Source organism: Seriola aureovittata, chromosome 4, assembly GCF_021018895.1.
Source record: "Seriola aureovittata isolate HTS-2021-v1 ecotype China chromosome 4, ASM2101889v1, whole genome shotgun sequence".
Classification (NCBI taxonomy): Eukaryota; Metazoa; Chordata; class Actinopteri; order Carangiformes; family Carangidae; genus Seriola; species Seriola aureovittata.
In genome coordinates this window covers 8,889,130-8,913,300 of record NC_079367.1, presented here as the reverse complement: position 1 = coordinate 8,913,300, position 24,171 = coordinate 8,889,130, and the positions used below count along the sequence as shown (strand labels likewise).

At 41.4% G+C, this 24,171-nt stretch overlaps 1 protein-coding gene across 1 annotated transcript; it reads left to right on the top strand.

Moving 5' to 3' along the window:
- kcnj5 (potassium inwardly rectifying channel subfamily J member 5) lies at window positions 1-23,519 on the top strand. Its single transcript, XM_056375046.1, has 4 exons — window positions 1-365; window positions 10,149-10,231; window positions 12,501-13,374; window positions 21,117-23,519. Exons 2-4 carry the CDS (start codon window positions 10,169-10,171, stop codon window positions 21,500-21,502), a joined length of 1,323 nt encoding a protein of 440 aa, XP_056231021.1. The 5' UTR covers window positions 1-365; window positions 10,149-10,168; the 3' UTR covers window positions 21,503-23,519.
- The last annotated feature ends 652 nt before the right edge of the window (window positions 23,520-24,171 follow it).

Sequence of the window (24,171 nt, the reverse complement as noted above, 5' to 3'; positions counted from 1 at the left end):
GCGGTAGGATCTCTGTGTAGAAGTGAGAAGAGAGGAGCATTCAAGAGACAGCACACGCATATTTACATCCTTTCCATCTCCTTTCTCACCCACTCTTCCTCTCTCTCTCTCTCTCTCTCTCCCTCTCTCCCTATCCCTCACACACACACACACACACACACACATGCATGCACAGACAGACCCCCCTCTCACATAGGAGTAGATAGAGCACGGGGAAGAGCAGAAGGAGCTGGGTGGCAGGAGAGAGGCAGGAGGGCTGTTGTTGATTGAACAAAGCCAGGAAAGGAGTGCGCAGTCCCGGGGAGAAGAGCAGCTGTGAAATGCCTCGAAGGGAGCCTGCCAGCTACTCCTGCAGAGACCTGAAGGTAAGCCTCGTGCACCGCTGATAAAGAAAAAAAAGAGGATGGCAAAAAGGAGGATAGGGGAGGTTTTTAAAGCCGCTGATGCATGGTACAATTGTGGCTCCGCGTCCAAGCTGCCTCCGCTCAGTTTGTCTGTGGATGGCATTGCATGCTGTGATTGCATTATGGGTTTCATTGCACAGCTACAAATCCCATCTGGAGTGGGTTGCCCTAATAATAAAAAAAAAGTCTGCATTACTTGGTGAAAGATCAAAAACTATGAGAGTCAGATAGAAACAGAGAGACGAGGACAGAGAGCAAGAACAGATGTGAGACAATGCAAGACACTTCGTGAGCAAGAGAGCAGGAAAAGGAAAGTGTTGATGGGAAAAGTGGCCAGATTTACCCTCCTCCATCAGCTACAACCTTTATCATCGCATCTCGCCTCCTTCATCTGAAGTCATTGCAGAGATACATAGATCATCACCATACATCTCCTTGCCCTCATAGCGGGGGCAGGGTAATCAAAAAGCAAATGGGTTTCTCTGACGCAAGCAGAGAAAAGCCTGTCAACACTCCTGCTGCGTGAGCCTACTCGTGTGCCGTGCTGTAGTTCTCTCAGTGCAATGCAGGAGTTTTACAAGCGCAGCAGCAGGAGCAGCAGCAGCAGGAGCAAACCCCTGTGTAACTATCTGTGTAACAGCAAGTGTGTGTGTGGACAGGTTAGTGGGGTGGGGGGTTCTTGTACCACTGACACACATCACAGCATGTTTCAGCTCTTACACATTTTTTATACATCCAATAAAAGCAGGACATGAAGCAACGGATGCAGGCGCAGGGTAGTGATAGCTGTTGGCGGTGTCTTCATGAATATTGTAGGCCACAGCAAAAGCATTGAGAGAAAATCATTTATATTGATTCCCTGGAAACACTCTCTCGGCTGAGGATTAGGGCTGCTTGCTTTAATGTCTGATGTATACCCCCCTTTTATCTCCTCATCTGTAGCTCCAGCTCAGTGCACTCCGCAGGACACATATCTCCAGAGTTGTTGCTGTAAAACTTTGATGACAATGCAGTGGGCTCAGCAGCCACGTTAATCGAGCACAGCCTTCCCAAAGCTTGTGTCCTTTCTGATGTTGTCATCATTAGGGAACGTCAAGACAACATTAAGGCCGTGTGTGGACTTCATCATTTTTTAATATCTATTCTCGGGCACAATGTGGAGGAATAACTAAGTGGCAGCCATCTCTGCTGTCGTCATGAACTACATTTTTCACATATTTGGCACATTTTAAGCTCAAGTCCCTTTGGAGCAAACAGAATGGGAAAGCCCAGCCTGACAGAGTGATTTCTTAATACTGGCTTTAGAACAAAACCTGCCTATTTGCCACACTTCAAACTACTTTTATCACTGTAATCTACCATGACCCTGCTCACAGCTGGTTGAACCGTGATTGGCTTTTTAGAGAGCGGGGGGTGGGGGGGGTGCAAACCACTGAGACGAAATGGTTTTTGATGGATGGCCTTTTGACCTTATTCTCAGTGATATCATTGTAGCTGCAACACAGCGCTGTGCACCTTGCATCCCCTCCTGCCCGGTTATTATCCATGTCCTGATCTTTCCTAACAAGAGGACAAAAGAGGGCAAAGGGTAGATGTAATGCTCAGCAGGATCTAAGGGGAGTCTCTAAAGAGAAGACACTGTGAATAATTAATTGGATCTGTTTATTTAGTCAAGACTGTGTGTCTCAAGGGGGATGTGGGGAAAGCTCCGCTCTTCAAGCAGATCTGCATTCTCTAATACCGCAGCGGCACATTTGTGTCAAGAGCTTAGGCAGGCGTGTAGATTTTTTTTTTTTTTTTTGTATTTAGTGCCCAGGAAAAATGTGTGTGCATGTCAGAGTACTGTGTGAAAATGCTGTATTTTTTTCCTTTTGTGGGGATGTTGATAGACCTACATGCATATACTTTATTTATGCAGCACTACTAGAATTAGTTGTCATTTATTTATTCTCCTTGAGCCCGAGTTTGTACACTTTGCTCTTTGAACAATAACTTTGTGTATAATTCAAAAGTCACAGCCTTGCACTTTATGAGCTGTATATGAATACAATCCAATCTCTTGGCATTTCCATGAAATGGATAAGCAGCATAAAATTTCTTACACAATCTTGTTACCTCCCCCCCAGAAGGGAAATCACTCTGTTTAAGCCCTCATACATCTGTAACGAATGCAAATTCAAGCCCCTGTGTCTACTGTGTTTTTAAAGTGACACCGTTGATGCTTATGTGCCAGATTTATGGGACGGCCCATTCACTGATTCTGCAACGACTTCTCAATGCGTGTATTTTTCCTACTGCCTCGTCACACATAAAGTTGATACAGTGCGCAGAGCTGCTGCTCCTTCAGCCGATACAACACATTCTGTTTGGTAGAGAGATGACTGTTTCAGGGATCACCTCTTTGTTCACTGTTTGTCCACCACACCAACACGACTCGACATGAAAGCGTAAACACACATGCACACACACATCCACAGTCTCCTGTCATAGAAAACAGATAAGGGCAGAAAATACAGTTTCCTCACTCTCGGGAGTTTCGTGAAACTGGCTTCTGTATCTGTACAACTCTCAAAAAATAAGTAAAAATGGCTGCTTGCGTGAAGTCACCTTGCCTTTAGCATCTGTCAGTGAGCTCATCTGCAGCACTACTGCTCAGGTGGGATACTTTGGAGGGAAAAACATTTATGTAGCAATACAATGTGGTTACCAGTCAGACTATCCAGTATAATCTGTCACAGGTGACATTTTGACAGCTGCGAAAAACGCATTCCAGTGTACATCCCATGTTCAGGTTAACTGGCTCTCAAGAATCTTCATAATGGCTTGTGCTCTTATCTGTCAGCAGCAGGTTATGTGGAATGAAATGGAAGTTTTACAGTGTCTCCTGCTCCAGGCTTAGCCAGTGGGGCTAAACCAGCCTTTATCTGGAGTTAGTTTAATAAATCCCTCGCTCTATTCATGAGGACTCTTTTGTTAAGCATGACAGATGACGGCAGAGATGTCTCATGTCCAACTGATAAGCATTCAGGTCAGGCCAGTTTAACTAAACCACACGTGAGCTCATGTTTATTGCGTTGCATGTTCTTGTAAATATCACACCTCAACATGCAGGCAGGTTTGGATACTGTTTGGTTTCTTATATAATTTAAAAACAAACAAAAACCACCATCACTAATTGGCCAGTATAACAAATGCCCGTGAATATGATTTTCTCAGACTGATGCACAGACACATTGGCAGCTCCACAGTACACACTGATTCATATGGTGCAAGGACAATTTAGCTACAGGACATTCAATACATGCACACACGCATTTGAAAAAATGTTGCCATAATCACTGCAGTATAATTAAGATGTAGGGAGTGAACACATTCAGGTCTAGTCTACATCTGGAGGGTTTTTTTTTTTTTTTTTTTTGCAGGTTTTACATAAGCATCTATGAAGCATGAGGATCCATCACCCAGGAGAAGTACATCCCTGTACATTTGCAGCTCATTAACACAGATGGAGTAGAGTAATACTGTGTGGTTAATAAGGCCTGAGTGGCATATTTTTGTTTGTTTTTTAATTTGACATGCTGTTTTGTTTTATTTATTTATTATTTATTTATTTATCTTATTTGGCAGATGTTTTTTGTTTTGTTTTTGAAATATAGAATTTTTAAAGAGTAAGTGGTTGCTGAGCATTTTTCTTCCAGCTTGCTACACATGTACACAGCTAAGACTCATTCACACCTTGTCATCCGCTGTCGGGGTGGAGGTTTAAGCTCGTCACTAAAGGACACCTTGTCAGAAACCGCTCCGAGCAGAGGGTGCGTTACTCAGCTGCTTTGTCAAAGAAGCTGGTTTGAGGATTTTTAACATGCGACTGCAGGGTCATAATCTCATTTTATTCTGACTCAGTATGTGCTGACTATAGAGAAGGAGGCTCCTCAAAGGGACATGCACAGGGACACACTGAAGCATGTCAGGAATTCCAATCAACACCATTTGACCTTTGGCTCCTCCAGCATCCGGCATGTGCTGCCTGGCTCTGCAGCCCAACCCCACCCCACTCGTGGCCTCCCATCCTCCTCCTTCCACCCCCCCCCCCCCCCCCCCCCCGCTCCCCTGTCCTCTACAGTGAGGTGAGACAGAAGATTAATGAACCACATGCAGTATAGTAGGATCAAGTTTGATTCAGAGGATTTGTATAAGTGGTTCTGATTTATATATGAACAACAAATTAATTTTACCGTGAAAATACGGAAGATTAAACTCCACACACTTCCTCATTCCAGTTTGTGCTTTTGCTTAGCCATCACTCTCCCCCTCTAAGACAGAGCAACGGCATGGGGAATGTGGGATCTAAAGCTGTAAATCACAGCAAGAGCCTGACAGAAACGCCTGATAAGAAGAAGAAACAGGGTGTTGGGGAGCATGCCCACCCACTCAGCCTCTCACATCTAACATCTTTCTCCATCACGTCTCTCACGCCCTGGGTCAGAATGGTTGAAGAGGGTGTTATTTGGCTCCAACAGGTGTTGGGTATTAATCCCATCCCCTCCCACTTCAGCAGCAACATGAAATCTTCATCTTGGCTGTCACTGTCAAAGAAAAAAAAACATACTCATCTTAGTGGAAGAGCGAAGCAGATCTGAAACATGCAGCATCACAAAAGCTATTCTTGGTTTGTGCAAAATTTACTGTAAAACAGAGATTGAATATGGGACAGTGAGACAGGAAGAAGGGTGTGTGTGTGTGTGTGTGTGTGTGTCTGTGTGTGTGTGTGTGTGTGTGTGTGAGTGAGTGAGTGAGTGAGTGAGTGAGTGAGAGAGAGAGAGTTGGACATCATTAGAGAAATTGTTTCTCGAGTGTGAGTCAAACGTCTCGGTGCAGCAGTGTCACTCCAGAGAAGGTCATCCATGAGAAGGACACAACTGGATACACTCAGCTCACTATCGGGCATAATGGGAAAATGGGAGGGAGGGATGGTATGAACTTTGTGTGCGTGCGTGTGTGTGCATGAGTGCTTGTGCTTGTGTGTGTGTGTGTGTGTGTGTGTGTGTGTGTGTGTGTGTGTGTGTGTGTGTGTGTGTGTGTTTGCTGTGCCTGGAGCCAAACGAGCCGGGGCCGTTTTTAGTCATTTGACCCGCCCGACCTCAAAGTGTCATAAGTGAGCAGAGATAGGGATGAAGCCATGTTATTTTATGGGACAATCTTAGCCTGGGACACAATCATGACAGGTCCAGTAACCGTGACTCTTTGCTTTCAGTCGAGGGGCGGAGAGAAGAAGGGTAGGGAATCAAGGAAATAGAAAGTTCTAGTGCTTCCATGGCAAAGGAACAGAGACAGCAGATAAGGTGGAATGACTCTGGCAGTGTAGATATCTATCTGATGCAGCGATTCAGTAAATATAGTTGCTGTTTCAATACTCTTAAAAGCTTTGCTCTGCTGCACCTTTATCGTTCTTACTTCCTTACTTTTCTCTCCCTCTTTCTTTTCTGCCTATTTTTCTCTTTCTCTCCAGTGTCAGCATTGTATTTGATGAACCAACAGAAAACCACAAGCTATGACCTCAAAATCTATGGATGAGTGCCCACTAATAGTCAAATTTGTATTGTAAACTAAGGGCTACTGCTGAGTTTGCAGCATCTTACTGCTATCTGTAACCCTGTCATGCACAGGGTTACAACCTAAAACAGGGGGAGTGGAGACATAAGCACTGTTGTCAGGCGAGAGCCCGGAAGGGTTACTGAAATGCATATACGTTAGGTATATATTTAGAAAATACTGCTGTTTTTTATTTTATCCCTGAAAAGTAAACAATCCGGAGATACGACACTTGTACCCCACGGCAGCGAGCAGTGTTCTCAGCATTTACAAAACAAGCACATCTGTGCAAATTTCAAGCAGGAAAACAGTATTTCTCCACAGACTAGAAAATCTAAATTGATTACTTCCACATGATGGGAAATAAAACAAGTAATTCACAGAATGAATCAGGTTACAATTATGTTGATCAAGTGAGAATTACAGTGTTATTCCGGTAATTAATATGTTGCAGGGTCTTTATTGGGGCAGTGATTAGTATTGATAAAAAAGCCTCTCTTGGCTCAGCTCCAGGCCAGCTATTACCCCGCAGAACTGCACACAGAGCTGACAACACAAGTTTCTGAACTTCTGAAATTGTGGAAAATTAAATCACGGAGCAAGTGCTTTTCAGTACAATACAGGCCCAAGGGGAAAATTATAGATCTTGCCACAGGTTAGAAGGAAAAAAGCCACATTTTGCTGCCACTCTGTACAGATTATTGTTTACAGCGTGCAGCGTCAGCAAATAAGGAAAATATAGGTACTGTAGATATCCCTTAGGAAGCAAGTTCCCGTGGTTTACTAGTACCTCTTGGCTTTAAACACAACAGATGAGTGCTCTTGTTATCAGGACACAAACACAATTCAGCCAAAGCATCCTGTCACTCTCCCGGTAACAAGATAAATGCTTGTTACCCTCTTAAAGCGCTAAGATAAAACACCCCAGCTGGTATCCATGTTCGAACACCTCTCATTTGGGCTTGTTGAGTCTGCCGCTGTGAACAGACACCACAATCACAGCCTCACTGAAAATACACACAGGTCTGGAGTTCACAAATCTCCTGGGAGTCATGTTTAATTCATGAGAGAACCTAAAATGAGTCAGAAAGCGAGACCTTGCAACCCCTTTAATGTATTCAGTGTGGTTTTCCAGAGGCTTTGTGTGTGTCCCGCACCTCTGCTGTCTGTCTGTCTGTCTGTCTTTTCCCTGCTCAGATGCCTGTCACGTCACTCTGCCCTTTGCTTTGGACCATCAATGTCAACACTACATTCCTGTGTGGATCTGATTTGTGACGTGGTCCTCTCACTTCTCCGCGCTTGCCTTTGCTTTCCCCTCTCCTCGCTCATCAGCGATCAAATAGAGTAACATCTAAGACAGATGACAGAGAAATGTCAAATGTTGTCAAGGACGGGAACCAATGGCAAAAGTAATTTACCCATGTTCTTTTGCCTGGTTGGTTATAGGGCCTCGCATATCCCTTGTTCTTTCAGTAAATTAAAAGTAGTTGATTTTCAAACAACACCCAGGGGCTCTATAACTTAATTGCCTCTTGTGGAGCTCCAGAGGTGTTGTAAGATTGCTGCTAAAATTAGGGCTTTATCAGAGGTCCACCCCCAGCCCCCCTCCAAGACACTCACACCCCCATTCCCCTCTATAACTATAGCAGCGCCTGCCATTAAATCCCACATCATTCAGCAGACATTGACAGTGTTCCTTTTCTACTTCTCCTGTCACTTCGGACCTCTCATAACAGATGTTTAAAAATACCTGTTTCTGCATACAACTTGGGAGCAGAGAAATACTCTTTAAAATCACATCACACATATTGTACACTGTCAGCACATCACCTAGCTGCTCCAGCCCGAGCTAAAAACATCCACAAAGATAATATGTGCAGTCACTGTATATAGAGAATGTAAAGTAAAAGAGGCAACTGGATGTTCTGTTTGTTTACAGTGGGCTAAGTTGTCCTATTCATTTCTCTGTCTGTCACTCATTATGAAAGCATGGTGTGAGAGGCTGTGTGTTTGTATTTCGAGAGTTGTGTGTGCATGTATTTGTCTGCATATGGGCACGTGTAGCTGAAGCAACTGGCGAGGCTGGCAATGGCAAGCCTGCTCTTTGGGAAAATGACGCCGTTAAAAACACTGCAGCTGCGCCTGCTTCATTGTACCGGCAAATTAGCCAACAGTGGCCACTTGGTCATTTCCCTTGTGATGTTAACAGCTAATCCCTTACTTTATTCTTCCAGCTGTGACAATGCAGCACCCTTATCATCCTGTTTTATTATATTTGTAAATACTATTGTGGGCATGGACAGCAATTTTATTTTTTTCTCTCTGTTATGGTTGATTATAGCAGTACGGTATATTTTATGTGTTTTTCCTCATGCCCAGAGCTGTGATACTGTGGTTACATTGAATTTCAAATAAGTAAATACATAATATTTATGTGTTGATATCTATTTCAATATGGATGTATATTTATGAGCTGCGAATACATCTGCTTGTCATTACTGGTTTTTCAGGTGCAATTGATTTTGTTTTGCCAAACACAAACATAATTCCTGGAGGTGCTGCTTTTGTCACATCCTCGGTCCCATGTGTGATTAGGTTTAGGCAGCAAAAGACAAAAGCACCACACATCCTCTCATGATTCAGTGTTGACCACAAATGTTCCCAGACTTTAACTGGTGCGGTGAATTCCTAAACATAACCATAGCTTTCAGTTGCCACAAGCAGATATTGAATTGCAAGTGTTTCTATTGTAGGGAAATACAGTATGTTGTCAGTGAACGTTTTCCAGACACATTCAGAAACAATATTTTGTGACTTGAGACTAGGTACTTGAGCACAGCAGTGATTTGTGCTAACACGCTCACAATGGCAATTTTAACATGTTGATGTTTAGCAGGTACAGTGTTAACCATGCCGCCCCCCCCCCAGTTTAGAGCTTTAGCATAGAAGAGAGTAGTTGCTAATTAGCATTATAAGTACAGCTGAGGCTGATTGGAATGTCATTAATTGAGGATCAAAAATAAAGTATTGGATTAACATTTTAATCTAATAATGGTACTGGATTAAAGGTCAGGGGATCAAGTTTGTACACATACAGTTATCATCTGGGAATGTCTGAAACAAATGTCATGGCAATCCATACAATAGTTGTTTATATATTTCAATGAAAATGGATAATTTTTGGTATCAGTTGCTACGAGTCAGAATTTATTCATAACATGGGCTTTGAGAGAAATTATATCCCGGCTTTTGACTGACCTCCACATTATGGATGTGAAAAGCTATGTATTAATTCCAGCTACCATTAGTCTTAAGATTTAATTGTCTTGCATATAAATGTAGTTCATATGCCAATGATTTCATGAATTGTGGTGAATTTTCTAATTAACATAATAACCTAGAGCAGAAAAATGAGTAAGTGGAAAAGTGGAATTCTATTAAGAAAGTATGGTCTCAAACAGTGGCATTTTTCATCAAGTAGATGGTTGTGTTTCTTTTATTTTCCAAAGTTAAAGTTTGTCTTTATTGCTGGATCAGATTCTACCTGACTTTGGTTAAAGTTAAAGTATAAAAATGGTTCACAAATTAAACTCTTCACATATAGAACTTGAGTTTAAATATGAGATGCTCCAGTCATTAGCCACAGTTTAGCTGGGTATATCTGTATGACAAAAACTTTCACAGACAAATACAGATGCAAACATCTTTGTTGAAGATCTGTCATCTGTTAATAATTCAAACTGCCCTCATGGGTTTCTGTGGGTTCTAATTACACCAGCCAACACATATTGACATATTGACAAATTGAAACAATTAAATGACAGGTAGAAAATATTGTGCCTGGGGGATTGCACTGTAGATGGACCTAACATTGTTAGTGTAGACATAATGTATGTACTTTTCAAAGCAGATGTGTAATTTAGATGACTGCGGGTTGAAAGGTCGAAAGGCCTAATGGATGAAGCTTGTACAATGTGTTGTGAGGGCACTGTAGCTTTGACCTTTCTTCTCTGTTGTATTGGTTGATTTTTCTGTTGGTGATAATGAACTGAAGCTCATTCTGCTGCTGCTGCAAAAAATACACCCACAATATTTAAACATGTGTTTAAAAGCTTAAAATATATCACTAATGTATTTTCTTATGTCCTGTAGGTGTTGAGCTTTAGCTGAGAATGGCAGGAGACTCTCGAGTCCTCATGGACCACAACATGGAGATAGGAGTCACACCTGCACAGGTAAACTGCACAGCCACTACCGGTGAATCACTGAGCACTGATTCCTATTTTCTTTCCACAACTGGGAAAAAAAAAAGAAAAAGTGTGAGACATGAGAGACAGTATTTGAGATAAAGGTGGTGTGGTGGTGGGGGCTCATGGAGAAAGCAGACAAAGACAAAAGAGATGGAGAGGATATAGAGAGATGGGAATGATTCGTAGGGACAGAGCTACTGAATCCGTGTGAGAAAGAGAAAAAAGATGGATGGCTTACAAGAACGGTGGGAATGAGGCGAATAAAAAGGCTGTTAGATATGCAGTAGATGTGCTGTAGACATATTTTACAGATTAAATCAGTGGTAAGGATTATAGATCAAGCCCCACAAAGCGCGACCAAATCTGTTTCTCCAGGTCTGATGGTTCAGTTTCCTTGTCAGTGGAGATAGGGTGACAAGTTAAATACACCTCGCTTGCTCCCAGTAACGGTTGGTGGATTTGTATTGGTCATCTGCCCTGATTCTCCAGCTGATTGGAACTTATACTTTCAACCCAAGTACGACCACAAAGACTCAATGAGAGAAAACACCCACCACTTACTACTGCCACAGAGGGAGAACTAATGAATTTCTTTATGGACCATCACCCCCGGGAACCGTATTGACTATAAAGGCCAAAGATTGGGCGGAACTGCTTGTGACAGCTTCATCTATCACTCAATTAGCCTGAGCCCAAAGTGTGAAAATGAATGACCCTATTTTGGCTGTCTTTCATTTACAAGCAGTGTAGTACTGATTAGCAACAGTTTTGAACAGCTGTGTACATTAACAGATCTTGTCAGTGGGCAGTTTGACTCTAAATAACCATGGACTGATTGTGCTCTGAATTTCTATTTGATCCAACATCCCTGAGTACAGTTGGTAATGAGGGAGCCCATTGACATTTAGTGAGCGCATTGTCATCAAGCCACTAATTGCAACGCGGGTCAATAAGCATTGTCTTTCAATTCTTCTTCATCAAAACGTTCCTTAAACAGGGATCACTTCGAATCAATATCTGCAAACTCAATACATGCAGGCCTGACTGAATGTACACAGGACAGCGGTGAAACAGCACCTGACATCTCAATGAAACTATCCCGAATAAACCAGTCTGACAGATTTTATTATCCGGGCTCCACAATCGAAGGCACTGCAAGGATATTGTGGTGCCTTAGATTATGTCCTTCCCTGGCTGAACTCTGAGAGCGATCGTCTGTGTGATAGGAGCAGAGGAGCACTCGGTGTAAGCACAATGGGAGGTAACTTTCCTGGTGATGTGAGCATGACTCCAGAGAGAGATGGATCACAGGTGTCCGATTAGTACTGAGAGATTCAGAGGGCGCAGGAGCTGTTTTCTTGCTTCGACACAATGCATTTCAATTATCAGCTCGGATTGGAAAGTGTCAGTGTGCTGCCAATGTGTCCTGCGTCTGTTTGAAAGGTGCCTTACAGCTTTGTCCTTCTGTATGTCTGTGTCTTTTCATCATTTATGAATGCTTGTGTCTGGCTAAGAGGGGTCAAGCAAATTGATAAATTCTATTCAGCCTCTGCAGGAATATATTGCCAGGCTGTGTGCCAGTCTTTTTTTTTTCTGTGTCTCTAAATGTTCTTAAACCATGTAAAACATGGAATCCAGCATGTATCTGCACGACAGCTAGTTTATGGATGGTGCAATTTATGTGCCTAGGCATATGCCATTCTTTTTAAGGATGCCATACGGGTCTATTGGGGAAGGATGGAAGGTCTGTTCCTATCCAGGCCTGCCAATGTCCCATAGGGTGCGAGGGGAGGGAACACAGGGGACATGGAGACAGGCAGGGCACAGCTGTGGAGCCAGATCGCCTCGCTGGAGCTGGGCCAACATAAACAAAGACCTTGGTGTCCTTGTGTTCTTGTTATGTCCTTACTCTGTGTTTCCTCTTTCTCCCTGTATATACGTACACCTACAATGTCAGTGTGGAGTAGCACGGAGCAGTGACTTTATAACAGCTCTTAATTTTATTAGTCTGCCCGCACGCAGCACAGAGCAGTGTGTTTTTGCAAAGGCTGAAAGAAAATCACACAAAGCAGGTTAACACCTACATCCTTCAGTACGAACTTAATAGGCCGAAGAAATCAGTGAGACTGTAAAGTACACTCTGCCACTTTTGTCATGCTCTCTTCCCCTCTGTATTTCTTTGCCTGCTCTCCATCTTTCACCTCTTTGTCCTTACTTTGCCTCTCTCCTTCTGTCTCTTTCCTGTTCCACATAGGTGAAGAAGCTTCCCAAACACTTGAGGGAGGCTCAGATATCGACAGAGCGAACCCACTTGATTTCTGACCCGGCGAAGAAGCCACGCCAGCGATACGTGCAGAAGGACGGCAAGTGCAATGTCCATCACGGAAATGTGCAAGAGACCTATCGTTACCTCAGTGACTTGTTCACGACTCTGGTGGACCTACGCTGGCGTCTTAGCCTCTTTATTTTCACTTTGGTGTACGTAGTCAACTGGCTTTTCTTCGGCTTTCTGTGGTGGCTGATAGCGCTCATCCGCGGGGATCTGGTGCATGCTGACGAGGAGGGCTGGACCCCATGTGTGGAGAACCTCAACAGTTTTGTCTCAGCCTTCCTCTTCTCCATTGAAACGGAAACCACCATTGGGTACGGTTATCGTGTGATCACAGAAAAATGCCCTGAAGGTATCATACTGCTTTTGGTGCAGGCCATTTTGGGCTCCATTGTTAACGCCATGATGGTGGGCTGCATGTTTGTCAAGATCTCACAGCCAAAGAACCGCGCCGAGACCCTCATGTTCTCGCACAATGCTGTTATATCGGTGCGAGACAACAAGATGTGCCTGATGTTTCGGGTTGGGGACCTGAGGAACTCTCACATCGTAGAGGCATCGATCCGAGCAAAGTTGATCCGCTCGCAACAGACCAAGGAGGGGGAGTTCATCCCGCTCAACCAGACTGACATCAACATCGGTTTTGACACGGGAGACGACCGGCTGTTCCTGGTGTCGCCGCTCATCATCTCTCATGAGATCAACGAGAAGAGCCCCTTCTGGGAGATGTCACTGGCACAAATGGAGAAGGAGGAGTTCGAGATCGTGGTTATCCTTGAGGGAATGGTGGAGGCCACAGGTATGAAAGTGGGGGATGGGGCGGGTGGGGGATTCTGGGAAGGGATAAAGACAAAGAGAGGGAGAAAGGTGAAACGGGAGGACATATGGATGACGGGTAGATGAATAGACAGAGACAGAGATTGATGAACTGTTGGATGCAGGAAGTGAGCTGAGTGGGCGGGATGGGAGGATGGGTAAATGGATGGAAAGGCAGAAGAGGCTCACATGGAAAGATGCTGCTGCCTAAAAGAGAGGAGGAGCAGGAGTGAGTACCTGTAAGTGCTGCAGATTGCAAAAGATAATATTGTAATGGATGGAAAGGCCGATAACCGACTCTCTAAGTGAGACATGAATAATATAAATGTATTTTAATTCAAAGTTAGTGCAGGTATTAATGAGGATATTATATCTTATATGATTTTATAAAAGCAGACAAATGTTTTCTTTTGTACATCTCCTACAACTATAGTTCTTCAACAGTAAATTACCTCTATACTTTTCCACGTGTTTGTTATTTCAACTGAGGCGAATGACGAGAAGTTGATCAGCCTTGCAAATGTTTCTCTGTACTCACTGCTGCCCGCATTTCCACTATTGCTACTTCAAGGTTATGTCTTTGATATTGTTTATTTCAAAATGAATGAAGTGTAGCTACCCTCACTGCTGGTCTGTGTTTTGGGTAAAGTCCAAGCAGTCCTGAAAAGTGCCCCAGGCTGGTTACATTTATGAGGCAGACGCGACCAGGTGTTTCTGTAAAGTTCCACATAGCTTCTGTTTCCCAGAATGAGGCTGTAGCCGAGGCCGCACGAGGAAATATGAAGCACCTTCAACTCGGCAATTAAACTATATGCATCAGTCCCCTTTTTATTCACCATGAGAGTGTGATGAAAACACAAACCTTGGCCCACAGCTAGCTTTTAATTTGCTGTTCTAACATGTTGTCTGTGGGGCATTGGCTAAATCAGTTATTGTTTATATGCCTAAACTGAATTGTTTATTGGCCTTTGTTCAATTACTAATTATAATCCACTCATTTGAAATACAATGCATTATACATGTCACTAATTTACTTTATTGGATATCACCATACTTTGCATCAGTAAATGAGACACACTGGTTGATTAGGAGTGTTTAGTGTCGTGGACACAATTGTCTTTTTAAAAACTCGAACAAACCACCGAGCTCCCTAATGCGATCAGGCATGGCTTTGCATGCATCTGAACATTTCTGCTCTATTTCATTTTTGATTTTTTTTTTTTATTTATTTTTGATATTTTTTTCCTCCAAAGCACCAGTAGTCATCATGCTTCCTGCTCACGCTGCTGGATACTTGACTCAGGCATTAAATCACCTTTCGCTTCACCGGCAGAGACCGACCATGGCATCATGCAGGGGTTATGTCATCATCGCCCTTGACCGATAGCCAACAGACCCATCTACATGTCTACTAGCCCTCCCCCTTTACTTCTGTCCCCTGTTAACCCTAATGAAAATGACTAAACAGGTCACAGGCCGTAAGTCTCGGAATTAAAGGATAGCTAGGAAGTTTTTTCTAATATTTTCATAGTTTTTCTCATCATGTCATTTGTGTTCAAATTTTTTCATTAGCTACATTTACTTCACTCACAATCAGGTCCTGACCAGTGTACCAACCAGGAAACACTGGGACCCAAAACTACCAGGGTTTGATTAACACTTGTTTTGTTAATAGTGACTTTACTTCTACTGACCTCACTGCAGAGTGTGTAAAAATACAATTACTTAAAAACAACCTCTATTTCCTTTCTTCATTCTTCTATGCAGGAGCAAATGAATATTCATCTTGTGGTCTTAAACCTACATATTGACATTAATTATATTTTAGGTCAGTTCCCTGTCATAAAACTGACTTATTGTAAAAAGAATTGTAAAATTGTATTGCCAAATCACAGATATAGAGCATTAAAATGAACAGCATAAAACCATTTTTTACAGCTTTGGTCTTTGAGACCCCAAACAGAAGTGTCATTTTCTGTAGCAAATCCCTCAAAATCACATTTATAAGCAAATCTCATAAAACTAGGGGAGGTCATAAAGAGTCAAGGTGAAAATTTAAGAGTGTTAACTGAGCTGTTAAAAAGGATCCATGGCCTCCAGGACTGCAAATAGAACTTAAGGGGTTCAAACCTGCAAAAAATAGCTGCTAATTTACAATAATCATGTCTTTTTAATTGAGGTTTGAGGCTGTTAGGTCAGAAACAGTCAGATATATAGCTTACTAAGCACCCCCACTTGCTATTTTAAAAAATGATGAATGTGCTGTCAGTGTAGTTATATCATTGAATGGATGGCCAATGCTGTCGTATGCAAAAATATTATTTTTATCTGATCCAACAGGATAGCATAACATTTGATAGTCTAAAAACAATCTAGGAATAATGCCAAGGGAGATAAACAGTATATTTACTAAATGTTTTCAGTAAAATAAATGTAAAAAGTTGGAGGATTGACATTATAGTCTCATATCAAGCAAGAAATGATCTGATAAACTGATTCAAATCAGCATCTGATGATCTCCATTGATTAACTGCAGAGGCTATATGGGCTACTACAGCATAAAAATTCACTATCAAACTAAGTGTTTAAAACATCATGAGCTGGATGTCATCAGAGACTTTGGAAGTGACAGATAAGAGGGCGGTGAAATGGCTTCCTTTTCTCTTTCATCAGCCATCAGTTGGGTGTTGTTTGTTTGACAACCAGCCTGAGGTTTTCAGCATAATTGTGAGTCAGACTCTGGAAATCACTTAAAACATTTGTTTCACAGGCACTCCCAAAGCATTTGTGATAAGATAAAAAAAAAAGTAAAAAAAAAAGTAAAAGTAAAACCAACCAACTACAGAAGATTCTGGCCTCGTATATGATGACACAGCATAGCTGCACTGACAATGCACTGAAAATACAAAAACTAGAACTAGCCTACAATATACTCAAATACACTCTCCTGACAGAAGAAAATGCAGTTAAAAACCAAAATCATGTTTATATTCATGGATCTCAAAATTCAAGCTAACCTCAGTAGAATCAGTGACTGAGAGCTGACACATTTCTGTTTGGAGTAGATTCCAATAAATGGCAGACACACTTTTCCACAGCATCACCATCTTTGTTGTAGTTATTTCACAGATTTTACAAATAAATGATTTTACTTTTATGTCACAGATTTAATTGACCAGTCCACCTGAATGATTTATTTTGTTCGATACAGTCTGCCCTCCATCACTTCGACTTTCTCACATTTAAAGCTTTTATTTTTAAGTACAATTTCCAGCCTAGCCTCCAAATACTGTTAGCGACTATCTTCTGCTTTCAACATTTCAAAATTTATTAGATGTTTATTTTCTGCCTATATATTTTTCATATTGAATGTGGCTTGAAACTTCAACTAACTGTTTTTGGCCCATAGGAAGTATACATTTAACTGTAACATTTGATCTGAACAAAAAGTAACTATGCTCCAGTTTATTGTAACATTCCTGGTGCTTGTTCTCATCATCAGTCATATGCGTCAGTGTTGCCGACAACAATCCTTGTTTTCATCATTGAGGTAGATCTGAAAATGGTGGGTTTAAAGCTGCTTTCTGCACGGTTTCCTTTGCAGTACATTATTTATATATCAAATAAGACATGCTTTATGCCATTTCTCAGAATACAGAAAGCATCTTGCATCAGTATTGTGGAAGTGTAAACATGAGTGTCTCCAGTGGCATGTTTTCTGTTTTATACTTTCCAGGAAAATACAGGAAAACAGGCACCTGTTGTAGCGTCTAAAAGTAAGCTTTAGTAAAGGTTAATTCTAGTGGTTTGTTCTAAGACAAAAGTGGTTCTCACTGTATTATATATCTGGGCCAACCAGAGACCTTATGAATGTGCATATAAAGCAAACAGTTTTTTCAAATAGAAATATTACCAAAACCAGACCTAACCAATATCCAGTTACAAGGCCCCATTCCCAGAAGTTTCAAACCTTTTTTCAGCCAAATATTGAGATGTGTTCACACTCCTTAGAGTCGCTGTTTGCCCTCTGTCCTCCCAGACTGTCCTTGTAGTTGAGGTAGGAGGGTTGTTCCTCACAAGATTTAATTTGCCAACAGGAAAAAGAAAAAAAAGAAGTCACAAGACAAGCCCTGAGAATACAGATCCAGAGAATACAGGTTCACGTGCCAAATCTAAGCTTAGTCAGCACAGAACACAAAGAGAGGAAATTCATCACAAAACACAAGGGCAGTTTGTAAAGATAATACATGAACACATGAACAAGACCTGGTCGTACTTTTTATTCTGTTGACATCCTGTTATCTTTTCTCAAATCATCATTTTCACATCATTAATACTAAATCATCATCATCATTAATACTGAACTGACAAAAATGAGCTTTTTCCACTGCAGAAATTTTTCATAGCAGGACGTGCACAGGTGTAATTAATAACAATGATTCAGTCAGTCAGCTCACCTTGAACAGAATATCACATGAATGCAAAATACGTCAGGAGTTGAAATTTGACGTATGGGCTCACCGCCTGGAAAAATACATCAAGCTGAGCACAGCAGAGATTGGGGAGTGACAACAACAACAAAAAATCCCCCAGGGGGACTTAGTCAAAGTCTAGAGGTGGATGCTGGGGTGGAGGCTTTAAGCCCTCATGGCGTGCTACATGAAAAGCAGCAGCAGCAACAACAGCAGCAGCATATGATTGCAGCAGTTACACCTGGTGTGTCAACACTGGTAAAGCACAGGTGTTACTAATAACATCAATGACGACCATCTTCCTTTTGGGTGTGCCACTAAGCCAGCATACACAATACCAGGACCCTGAAACCGACACACCTAAATGGTGGAAATTTTTACATTTATTGAAATAAGTCAAAATATCTGCAGTGAGAAAAGTCTGTTCATTGTTCATTGATTTATTGTTTCCTCTTGCTCGCTCATGCACCATTTATTTTCGAAGATTATCCAGCTGCTTCTGCATGCTTTATCCTGTTTCCTACATTTTGAGTTGAAGCGTGTTCTTGCTGCTCTGATTGTTTAGGTGAGGCTAAGCTGTGTGTGCGTTTACATGCTGTGGAAATCCCCAGCCACAGCTTTTGTAATGCAAGAAGCAACCAAATTCACAGTATCCCATTTGAGACGCCATTGTGTGCTTATTGTTTGTTGCTTTGTCACTGTGGCTCAGGTGGAGAACCAACATAATCATAGAAGTCAGCAATAATAATGAAAACTGCACTGCACTTCGCAAAGGTGAAATAGGGGCCACAAAATAGTCCTATCATCTGAGTTAAACTTTCATTGTTTTTTAATAGTTTGGTGAGGAGGTCTGTACATCTAAAACCTGAAAAGCACACAATGAGCACACACTGTTATAAAAAAATAATGCGAATACTGTAATCTCTTAAAACTGTCAAGTCTTTGTAGCATATGAACACATCACAGTACAAGTGTCTCCTACGCACACAGCAGCCTCCAGCAGACTTTTTTTCAACAGAACACAGGTATTGTTTGCAAAATATGCAATAGGAAAAGCCAATTCACTGTTCTGCAGCCAAGAGCTTATAGCAGCAGAAAAAGGCACACATTACCATACAATAATTGTTTCAGTTTGATAGTGAAAAATGGAAAGTGTGTCTTCAACTACAGATCGTTTGCATTATTACTAATAGTTGTAGCTGAAAACTCTTTGTGTGTATGTGTAGTAAAACCCTGTTTTTGCTCATGTTCTTGAATGAATTCAGTCACGTGAATAAATTGCACATTTTGATAATCCCTCAACAAATAACTGCCCTCAAAATGTGTTTACCAGCGCATCAATAAAATACTAAGTTTCTATCTTCCATAGGACAATCAGAGGTTTTAAATCAAAGGCAGCTAGACTCTAGAATTGTGATGCAGCATCTTGAAAATGCCAACATGACAGGATATTAATAGTTCTTCATGACATAATGCATTTGAACTGCAAAGTATTAGCTAAAGAATTTAAAATCCAGCACATCAAACAATGTGCCAACTCCCTCAATAGCCAGTATAGAAACCCTTCTCATTAGGAAGTGAAAGACACTATATCGTCTTTGATAATCCAGTCACAGGAACAACAAACATTTCACAAGTTAAATGTGGAAACTAGGCCACTCATATCCACAGGGAAAGCTGAAGAAAAGGTGCAAAAGCTCCTCCTCTCACCGTGACATTAGACACCATATCAAATTTGGCATCTACGTCTATTTTAGAGCGCATGCTTGGTGTTGTGGGTGATGTTATGTGTAAGGGAAACAACACATTACGGTGTGATGAGTAAGTCATCTGTGGCGAGTTTTTGAGATTTATTTTGTTTAAAGTGACCCAAAATCTGTCTTTTGGGTATCAAATACTTCCTGCCTCGCCTGTAAGCTTGAAAGGTGGCTGTAATATGTTGTTGCCTTCGTTAGCTTGTGGCCATTCTCCTAATTAGTGAGTCTAATTAGCTAAATACCACAGAGTCTTGTAAAAGCAGACAGCGGTGAGGGAGAGATGTAAAACACGTATCATTCAAGGGTTTAGATGAAGTTTCTAATGAGAGTACGTTGGAGTGATTAGATGCAAATTTTTCACATGTAGCTTTGTTTGTCTCCCTTTCTTTACCACCTTTCCTCACAATTCATTCACAGGGTTGTTTTAGCATTGCAGGGCTGCATACACGTTATTATACACATTTGTTTATGTTATTTATGCTAATGTTGAATTCCCAAGAGGTATTCTAAAGATAGTGGCTAGCTTACTAACCGCTAATGAGACCATCTCTTGTTTCCACTCAACTTAAGATTCACACTTTACACAACATGGATCTTATTTGTAATTAATTGTGTGTTTAAAAAATCCTATTTATTAGTTTAGTTCTTATTTGTTTCAAAATAAGCCGTTAGCTGTATAGCTAACTGTCGCACCTCCTCCGCTAATACACCTTTTTCTCAGCCGACACCGAAAAGCCCATGTGTTACTAATGACATTAATAATCGCTGCTTTATGTTGAGGTGTTTCTGGTATTGTCTGTGCCAGCTCCTTTAAGCTGTTGAGACACTTAGTGGAACTGAGCCATCATTCATGTTACATTAGTTTCACCTGTGATTTTGCTGCTATAATTCAAAAGGTCACACCTATGTGACACCTACAAACCAATGCTTTTCCAAAAATAGACCACTGTCTAATGCATCAAAATGTATACCTTACGCTATCAATACAGTTAATGTGTAAAAGCCTATAGTAAAGCTGAGCATTTAGTATTTAATTTAACCATTTTGGAAGCAAGTGCAGTCACACAACTGGTCAACTGCTATTTTTTGTATTTGGTTATTGGCAAAACATACCTCAGACTTTTTTACCACCTTTTATCATTTATGCGTAAATTCTGTAAGTTTTATCAGCCAAACTGCTAATACGTAACACTTAAAAATTAGCAAAAAAAAAAAAGCAAAACAGACCTGTCATTTCCAAGCATGATGGAGGTTTAGAGGAAACACTGCGCAGGTCTCGGCCCTTTTTGTGTGCACTTCCTGTATAACCATGAATAATTTACTGATGCTGTCTCTCTTTCTCCCTACACCTCTTTCCATCTCTGTGTGTTTGTTTACCTGTTCACTCTGATTGTGTGTGTACCTGCCTCCTATCATTCCTTGTGTATGTGACATATTGATGTTGTGCGTCTGTTTGTGTGTATGTGGACACATACGCCTATCCATGCTTGTGACAGGGATGACATGTCAGGCACGAAGTTCCTACCTGGACACAGAGGTGCTTTGGGGCTACCGCTTCACACCGGTTCTCTCATTGGAGAAGGGCTTCTATGAGGTAGACTACAACAACTTCCACGATGTCTACGAGACCAACACTCCCACCTGCAGCGCCAAGGAGCTAGCTGCTAAGCTTCGGGACGGGCCTCTACTGCCTCAGCTTTCCCTCCTCAGCCCTGAGCCTAAAACTCATACTTTTGACCCCCTAGACCGCCTGTCCAAACAGGACCCACTAAGCCAGGATGAGGACAAGGAGGAGAGAGATTCAGGGGGTGACAGAGGAGAGACCAATGGCTCAGCTGCTGCTTTAGAGGAGCCGCCCCTTGCTGATGGACTGCCTGACTGATTGGCTACTTCAACTAAAAACCCAGGAAAGACTGGACAAGAAGACGACAGGACAAAATAATGCTTAATTTAGTCAATGGCCAGCTTGTTCCACTGCAGTGCTTGGAGATACAAGACATCCGTCTCCTCTCCCCGACTCTGTGCAATACTCCTCTACTAGAGTGTCAATCTATAGTATAGATTGGTTTTGTAGACATGTAAGTACACATACACAGACACACACGTACAATATCTATATCTACACTTAAAGGTCGGTGGTTCAGATTGTCCTTTTATAATCGTAACGACCACTTACTGCTATAACAGCTCAAGTTGTATAATGTTAACTTGAGCTCAAACTGGTAGCCATGACAGAGTACCATGGGCTTATTATGGATACTCCAATCTTCTCATTTTAGAGTGTGTTGATTCACCTTCATTTAAGCAGAGTATCGGTCTCATAACTCAACTAATGTGTCTGACAGCAGCTTCTGCGTGGTAATGGAACCTTGTTATTAATGAATTTTTAAAAAATGTGGGAGATTATAATTTCCTTTTCTCTGTCAGTGTTGTTATTACTCTGTGTCCGAAACCGCATTCACCTAGGAGGAAATGTATAAGGCCTCTAGTTTGCATAGGCAAGACAAGATGTAGGAACATGTTCTATAAAAGGCAACATGTAGTGTGACAACCGCAATCCAGTTTTGTTTTCTTTGTCCACTACTTCCTCATGGTTGTACTGTCCTAAATACTCCCATTGTGTGTTGTCTAATTGTCTCCCCTAACACACTGGGAGCCTCGACCCAAAAGAAACAAGCAAGTACCTCATTTTATACTCAATGTCAGGGTTTGAAATTAACAAAAATGAACTGGTTAAATGCTGGTAAAAGCTATATGCTACTGACTTGACTATTTTGAAAACTTCTTGGCTGATTAAAGATTTAATTCCCCCTCCCGCTGCAGCAACTAAAACATTAATTCCAAGCCCTTTTCTTGGTATGTAAAGCACAAATTCCCATGAGGTGACTCCACACTGACCCAACCACCCACCTAGCCACCGCTACTAACTGATGCATGTCAGTCCTCTTTAAAAGTCACATTCAAATGTAGATTCAAATATTTATATGAAATATTTATGCTCAACTGCTATTTGAAATGTTCTTGATTTTTATACAACACATATATTAATATTTCAAATGCTCCACAAGCAAAATGAAAATGCTCCATGTATCCTTTTATGTTTGTTTTCGTTTTGATTTAAATATTCAAAAGATATTTTCAACTTTGTTATTTTTGCAGTTGCATTAAAGCTACTGATGATAGGAGCAGGTTTTCTGTCTAATATCACAAGCTCAGTGTCTGGCCAGCCCATCACCTGCAGTATTTGCTGTCTTCGTAACAATTTTCTCTAACCTTCACCTTTCAGCTTTCACCTCATGATTTGAAGTCTCCTTTGTCCATACACACACACACACACACACTCACGGTTCAATCTGCACTTTGGCCCTATTCCACAAACAGCCCCCGGGTCTTTTGCTTGATATAGTTTATGGCCCTTGTGAGCACCGTTTTGGAAGCAGACACATGAGCAGTGAGGGCCATAGACTATTTTTGACTTTTTGTTGAAAGAACACATGTCAGAGTTTGCATGCATGAATCAACTCCTGTGCCCCCCTCCATTGCTGAGTAAGTTTAATACAGTAAGAAATACAGGGTATTTTCTAGGCATGCAAATTATGAGATTTCTACAATATGTTACCAGATAATGTGTTAATATCCAATTATGATTTGTTGATAGAAAAATGAGATTCCTGATACTTTAAAATCTCCCACTCCCCAATTTATTGTTTTTATTTTTATTTTTTACAGATGCTTGTCCAATCAATGTATTTATTTTCACTGTGACATTAGAGCATCTTACTATGTATTCCATTTGCTAAATGATACGTTTGTCATTAGAGACAGAACATCTTTCATTGCTGGAATGTCATCTGTTTTTCTGTGTGTTCTCATGGGAATAAACATAATATGGCCGAAAAGAACAACATGGTCCTGTTAGATAATGTGTGCATGCATGAGCGAGTGCATGAGCGTGCATGCGAGAGGTGTGTAGTTACTTTGCACATAACTTTGCAACTAAGGATCGGAAAGAACCTTAATTTAGCACGAATGACGCTGCACCCTATCCGCAGCGGTGTGACAAAATGATAGATTTAACCTATGGCTCTGGGTAAAACAAATGTGTCTTAGACACTAGGTACCTGAAAACTGGATTAGCAGTGCGTCAAATCATGAAAAGGAGACTTATGCAACCTTTAATTATCAGCACAGAACAATCTTTTCTTGCACCGAATCTTGAGGCAAAAACTGCTTCATGCAAGCTCAGGGAATAAATATGAAGGATAACATCAAGAGATTTGTCGCCCCCTTTCCATGTCTGAATTTGAATTAATAAATTAAAGTGTACAGCAGGCAAAGTCTCAGCAGCAACCCAAACCCTCCCAAATCTGACAGTATTTTTCCATTGGAAAATAACCAATGGTTTCCCATGGATTAACATGATTGTGGCTGCTGAAGTCCTCAGGACCTGAACAGCATCCCTGAGTCAGCTTTGTGTGTTGGGAGACTACAATTACATTCACACAGACACAAACACACACACACTTGGAAAGACACAATCAGAGAAAACAG

Excerpts from the sequence above, each read along its gene's own strand:
- kcnj5 (XM_056375046.1), top strand. The coding sequence starts at position 10,169 with ATGGCAGGAGACTCTCGAGTCCTCATGGACCACAACATGGAGATAGGA. Across the intron at positions 10,232-12,500 it reads TAGGAGTCACACCTGCACAG|GTGAAGAAGCTTCCCAAACA; the intron begins GTAAACTGCACA and ends TGTTCCACATAG. Across the intron at positions 13,375-21,116 it reads GGGAATGGTGGAGGCCACAG|GGATGACATGTCAGGCACGA; the intron begins GTATGAAAGTGG and ends TGCTTGTGACAG.